The sequence below is a fragment of the Mesoplodon bidens genome, assembly GCF_964165515.1.
Source record: "Mesoplodon bidens genome assembly, chromosome: 3".
Lineage (NCBI taxonomy): Eukaryota > Metazoa > Chordata > Mammalia > Artiodactyla > Ziphiidae > Mesoplodon > Mesoplodon bidens.
Window position 1 is genome coordinate 135,667,524 of NC_138178.1, and position 5,942 is coordinate 135,673,465.

The 5,942-nt window shown below is 49.5% G+C and overlaps 1 protein-coding gene across 1 annotated transcript in view; it reads left to right on the forward strand.

Moving 5' to 3' along the window:
• Positions 1-1,927: 1,927 nt before the first annotated feature.
• The window catches only part of TOMM20L (translocase of outer mitochondrial membrane 20 like), a gene marked incomplete at both ends in the record, with an annotated part of 10,374 nt that continues 6,359 nt past the window's right edge, over positions 1,928-5,942 (forward strand). The window contains 2 exon segments of the mRNA XM_081229094.1: positions 1,928-2,063; positions 2,265-2,308. Of these exon segments, the coding sequence (XP_081085220.1) occupies positions 1,928-2,063; positions 2,265-2,308 (180 nt within the window).

The window sequence follows — 5,942 nt, forward strand, 5'->3', positions numbered from 1 at the left end:
CCTCAGCTTTATTTGTAATAGCCCAAAACTGGAAATAATCCAAATGTCCATCAACAGATGAATGGTTAAACAAATTGTAGTATATCCATAAAGTCAAAACTATTTACCAATAAAAATGAACTACTGATAAAACAACATGGATAATCATTATGCTGATTGAAAGAAGCCAGACAATAAAACAGTACACATTGTATGATTCCATTTAGAGTCGATTCTGGCAAAACATGGGTTTGAACTGCCTGGGTCCACTTACACGTATTTTTCTCAATAGTAGATGCTATAGTACTGCACAATCTGAGGTTGGTTGAACCTGAGGATGTGAAACTACGCATACAGAGGGCAGACTGTAAGTTATACAATTTTTGACTGCGCAGAGAATTGGCACTCCTAACCCCCACTTTGTTCAAGGGTCAACTGTATATAATAATCTAGAAAATGCAAACTATAGTGACAAAGCAGAGGATGGTGGGGGAGGCAGGGAAGGTTGAGCAGAAGAACAGATTAAAAAAAGGGGCCAAGGAAACTTTTGGGGATGATGGATATGATTATTATTTTGATTTTGGTGATGGTTGAATGGATGTATACATATGTCAAAATGCATCAAATTGTACATTTTATTTTTTTAATATTTATTTATTTGGCTGCGCTGGATCTTAGTTGCAGCACGTGGGATCTTCAGTTGCGGCATGTGGGATCTTTAGTTGTGGCTTGTGAACTCTTAGTTGTGGCATGTGGGATCTAGTTCCTGGACTAGGGATCGAACCCAGGCCCCCTGCATTGGGAGTGCAGAGTCTTAGCCACTGGACCACCAGGGAAGTCCCAAATTGTGCACTTTAAATATATGGAATTTACTGTATACCAATTATAACCTCAATAACGCTGTTTAAAAGAAAGAGAGCTATCATCCATCATAGAACAATTATTAATGCTATCTCAATTTTGAAAAAGCTTTACTGGAATTCTTTGTTTTTTGACTGCGTTGGGTCTTCATTGCTGTGTGCAGGCTTTCTCTCTAGTTGCAGTGAGCAGGAGCTACTCTTCCTTGTGGTGCACAGGCTTCTCATTGTGGTGGATTTTCTTGTTGTGGAGCACAGGCTGTAGGCACACACAGGCTTCAGTAGTTGCAGCACGAGGGCTCAGTAGTTGTGGCTCATGGCTGTAGAGCGTCTTACTTCCTTTCTTCTATGTCTGCTGAATAAGGCAAGTATTAGAAAAGCATCTAGGCTAGTAAGTGTCATGGGTCTCTTGGAGTTGATTTTCCTCTGGGACCTTTGGCTGTCAGGCCCGGCCCAGACCAGCAAATTAACGTTTTTTTCTAGGCTAAATTATTATTGTTGTTACTATTATTATTACTTCAACATGCCTCCTACCTCCTGCTATCGAGCTAAGGTGGTTGGGGACTTCGGACTGCTGCTGGGTTCTTGCAGGTGACAAAGCATACCAGGTCGGGGAATATGGACTAGTGTCCAGGTGCTCCGTGGGCAGTACTGTGAACTAGGAGATGACCAGAGTTATGACTCAAAGTTTCAGTTGAGGGAACAGAGGCCTAAGAAGGATCAGTACCTCAGCTAACCAGATGCCCGACATACTGCGATTCGCGTGAATGGGCGTCGTAGACAGAGGGACTGGGGTGCGTTTGGGTAAGGGGTTCGGAATTTGAAGTGCGACCGACCTGGGTTCGAACAGAGCTCTCCTACTCGGTGGTTGTGAGACTCCCACACGCGTCCTCTAGGACCCTGAGTTTCCTCCTCTATCCGCCGGCCGAGGTGCGAGGCGTCGACGCTCACCTCTTCACGCCCGTGGCCCGGCGCACGGGAAGCCCCGAGGCTGGGAGAGGCGCCACGCCGACGCCCCCTGCCGGCCGGCCGGACTCCCCGCGCTGGCGGAGCCGCGCCCAACGCTCGACTCGTGGGACGCCCGCGGTCGCATGCCCTACGTCCTCACAGTCCTCGGCCTCCTGGTGGCCCTGGCGGCCTGTGGCTCCGTCGCCTTCCTCGGCTACTGCGTGTGCTTCGACTGGAAGCGGCGTGGCGACCCCGCGTTCAAGCGCCGCCTGTGGAAAAGTGAGTGCGACGGCGGCGGAGGCGCGGCGGGCCGGGCTGGGCGGGCGGCGGACGCGCTGACCGGGCCGGTGGCGGAGGGGATGATTGGGCCTACGGAGCGAGGCCAGGCCTCGGGCGCCGCCGCCGCCGCAGAAAGGCCCGCGGGACGCAAGCCGGGGTGGGGACGGCCCCCGACCAGCACGTGCCACGTTTTGTTTGCAGAAAGAAGAGCCCAGCAGCAAAAGGCTGAGGGACGGGGCGCCCAGGGGAAGTACTTTAGCGACGCCGAGGTGGCGTTACAGTGAGGAACCTCCCGCTGATGCAGATCCCGACTCGTCCTCAGGGTCCCAGGCCGCTTCCTGAGCAGCCGTTTCGAAGCACCGCTCTGACTGCCCGCACCCCGTTTCCGCTCAACTTACGTTTATTTTTTATTGTCCGCTACGAAAGGAAAGGAACGAAGGAAGAACCATTTGGGGTTGTGAAAGGGCAGCTATACAGTAAACGTGGTAGGAAAAGGCGCTCCGTTTAGTTTATAAAAAAGAAAGAGAAGCCTTTGCCCTTCCTGAGCAGCACCAAACACTTAGAAACCCACGCCGGGCCACGGCCTGGTGACAGTGCTGCACCGCCCACTCCTGTCCTACTGGGTCTTTCTTCTTGCTCAAAAGCAGAACATATCGTGTTTTTCTCCAAAATGGAATTTGATTAGTTGTTGTTTTTTGTTTTGTTTTGTTTTGTTTTTGCGGTACGCGGGCCTCTCACTGTTGTGGCTTTTCCCGTTGCGGAGCACAGGCTCCGGACGCGCAGGCTCAGCGGCCATGGCTCACGGGCCCAGCCGCTCCGCGGCATGTGGGGTCTTCCAGGACCAGGGCACGAACCTGTGTCCCCTGCATCGGCAGGCGGACTCTCAACCACTGCGCCACCAGGGAAGCCCGATTAGTTGTTTTTAAAGATAATCACAATCATCTTAGTGATCGGTCCAACTTAACTAACTCACATCATCTCTCAAACAGAGGGTTCTTAGGTCCTTCTATGAATTTTCATTCATTCAGTCGGTTGAGCACCTCCTACGTGTGAGTCGTTGTTCTAGGTGTGGCAGAGGTTAGCAATGGCGGGCGGGGGGAGACTATCCCCCACGCAACAGGAGCTCAGAGGAGGTAGAGGATCACTTTCCGGGCAGGGTTATCATGCAGGTGTTCTACTGATCTACTGCTCCTTTAACCTTAGTGGCTTAAAACATTATCTTATTTTGCTCCTGAATCTGCAATTTGAGTAGGGCTGGGTGGGAATCACACCTTTCTGCTCCTCTCAGCTTCAGCCAGGTTGACCCCAGGGCTAGGTGCTGGGTCATCTGAAGGCTCACTCCCTCACACGTTGGGCAGTTAATGCTGGCTGGCCACTTAGCTGGGTCTATTGCACAGAACACCTGCACATATCTTCTCCATGTGGCATGGTCTTCCTCGCAGTATGGTTGATGGGTCCCACCGGGCAAGCAAGTGTGTGATATATTTGTATGTGTGTGTGTTGATACACACAGTTGACCCTTGAACAACACAGTGGTTGGGGCAACGACCCTTCCCTCAGTCAAAAATCTGAATACAACTTTACAGTTGGCCCTGTGTCTCGGTGGTTCCAAATCTGAGAATTCAACCAACAGCAATTCAACTATAATGCCTAGTTATTGAAAAAAATCCGTGTATATGTGGATCTGGACAGTTAAAACCCGTATTGTTCAAGGGTCAACTGTATATATGTATTTATACATATATTTGTGAGAGAGAACATGTGGGCACCTGCCAGGTGGTGCCACTTCTACCGCATTGAGGCCCACTCAATTTCAAGGGGAGAGGAAATAGCCTCTAGCTCTAGGAATATTGCTGTGGCTGTTTTTGGAACATGCAGTTCTTCCAAAGAAGACTTTGGAAAAGAGGTGGCATCAAATGAGTGTGGAAGGATGTGTTAAATTTGGGCCCTGGTTTCAGGGGAGACAGCATTCAGGATGAAGGGAACTGAATGTACATAAAGGTGCAAAACGGGGGACATGCCAGGCCTATTCAGTAAATCAGTTTGACAAAGGAGTCCCAGTGGGGGATAGTGGGAGGTGAGGTTGGAGAGCTAAGTAGGGGCCGCATGGGAGAAGGCTTTGAAGGCCAGGTTAAGGAATTCAGATTCAATGGGGGAATTACTGAAGATTTCTGAGCAGCAATTTTTTAAAAAGGAAGGAAAGAAAATTTTTAGGTTACACCAGGCAGGAGTATGTTAGATAGAGTGGAGGAAAAGAAAGTTATTGCAGTAGTACAGGTGAGAGGTAATCAAAATCCTGAACTGCGGTGGTGTCAGTGGCAACCAGTGATGAGAGGTGTGAGATAAATTTTCCAGGAAGAATAGATAGTCCTTGCTGACTGATGAAAGGGTCATGGAGAGCAGGAGTCAGAGATTTCTGAGGTTTCAAGATGGAGTCTCTTAGAGAAAAAGGTGCAATTGACAGAGTTAAGAAAGCAGGACAGGGCTTCCCTGGTGGCGCAGTGGTTGGGAGTCTGCCTGCCAATGCAGGGGACACGGGTTCGTGCCCCGGTCCGGGAGGATCCCACGTGCCGCAGAGCGGCTGGGCCCGTGAGCCATGGCCGCTGAGCCTGCGCGTCCGGAGCCTGTGCTCCGCAACGGGAGAGGCCACAACAGTGAGAGGCCCGCGTACCACACACACAAAAAACGCAGGACAGGGAGTATCCATGGCTGGGCATGAGAGAGATGCTTTCCCAGGGGCAGAGCCTGGGTCAGCTCCATGTCCCTCTTCTTCATTGCCCTTATCCATGGTTGAAGTTACACCATTTGTTTGTGTGATTATTTGATTAATGCTTTCTATTTATTAGAATCAGCTCCATGAGGGCAGACCTTGTCTGTTTTTACTCTCCATTGTCTCTCCAGTGCCTAGAACAGTGTCCGGTACATTGTAGGTGCCCAGCAAATATTTGTTGAATATTGTTTATTGTAGGCAGAGAGAAACAGCTTGTGCAGAGGCACAGACTACAAAATTGCAATATTTAAAGTGTTGTGGCCAAGAGATAGCTGAGTGGTAGTTTGGTGTCTTATTGTGGAGGGCTTTGAATGCCAAACCAAAAAGTTTTGATATTTTTCTGTCGTGGCGGATAACCAGTGATGGTGATTTTATTTCAGAGAATGGATGCAATTTTTTTTTTTTTTTTGGAGTATGGGGTCGAGGAGGGAAGTCAAAGGCAGAAACATCCGTGGCAGTCTAGGTGGGAAATGATGAAGATCTGGATTATTTCGAATGAAGAAGAGGCAGAAGCAGGATTTTTCAAATGTTCTTTTATATAATACTCATAACCACTCTGTTCTTCTAGTTTTTTTGGGTTTTTTTTTTTGTGTGTGTGGTAGGCGGGCCTCTCACTGTTGTGGCCTCTCCCATTGCAGAGCACAGGCTCCGGACGCGCAGGCTCAGCAGCCATGGCTCAGGGGCCTAGCTGCCCCGCGGCATGTGGGATCTTCCCAGACCTGGGCACGAACCCGTGTCCCTTGCATCGGCAGGCGGACTCTCAACCACTGCGCCACCAGGGAAGCTCTGTTCTTCTAGTTTTATAGATGAATAAATGAAGGCACAGAGAGATGTCTCTTCCTACTTCCAGGATCTCTCTTCCTCCTCACCCCAGGCCCTTTTTGTTTCCCAAAGTATGGTCTGTGGTCAGTCTGCATTAGATTTACCTGGGGCATTTGTCAAAATGTAGATTATTTGACCCAAGCACCAGCCATTCTGATTTAGGAGGTCAGGGGTAGCCCAGTGGTTATGGGGGCAGTGATGCTCAGACTTCAGAATTTATAAGAATCTTCTGAGGAGCTCATTAAAAATGCACATTCCTGGGCTCTACTTAGAGAGGACTGATTTGC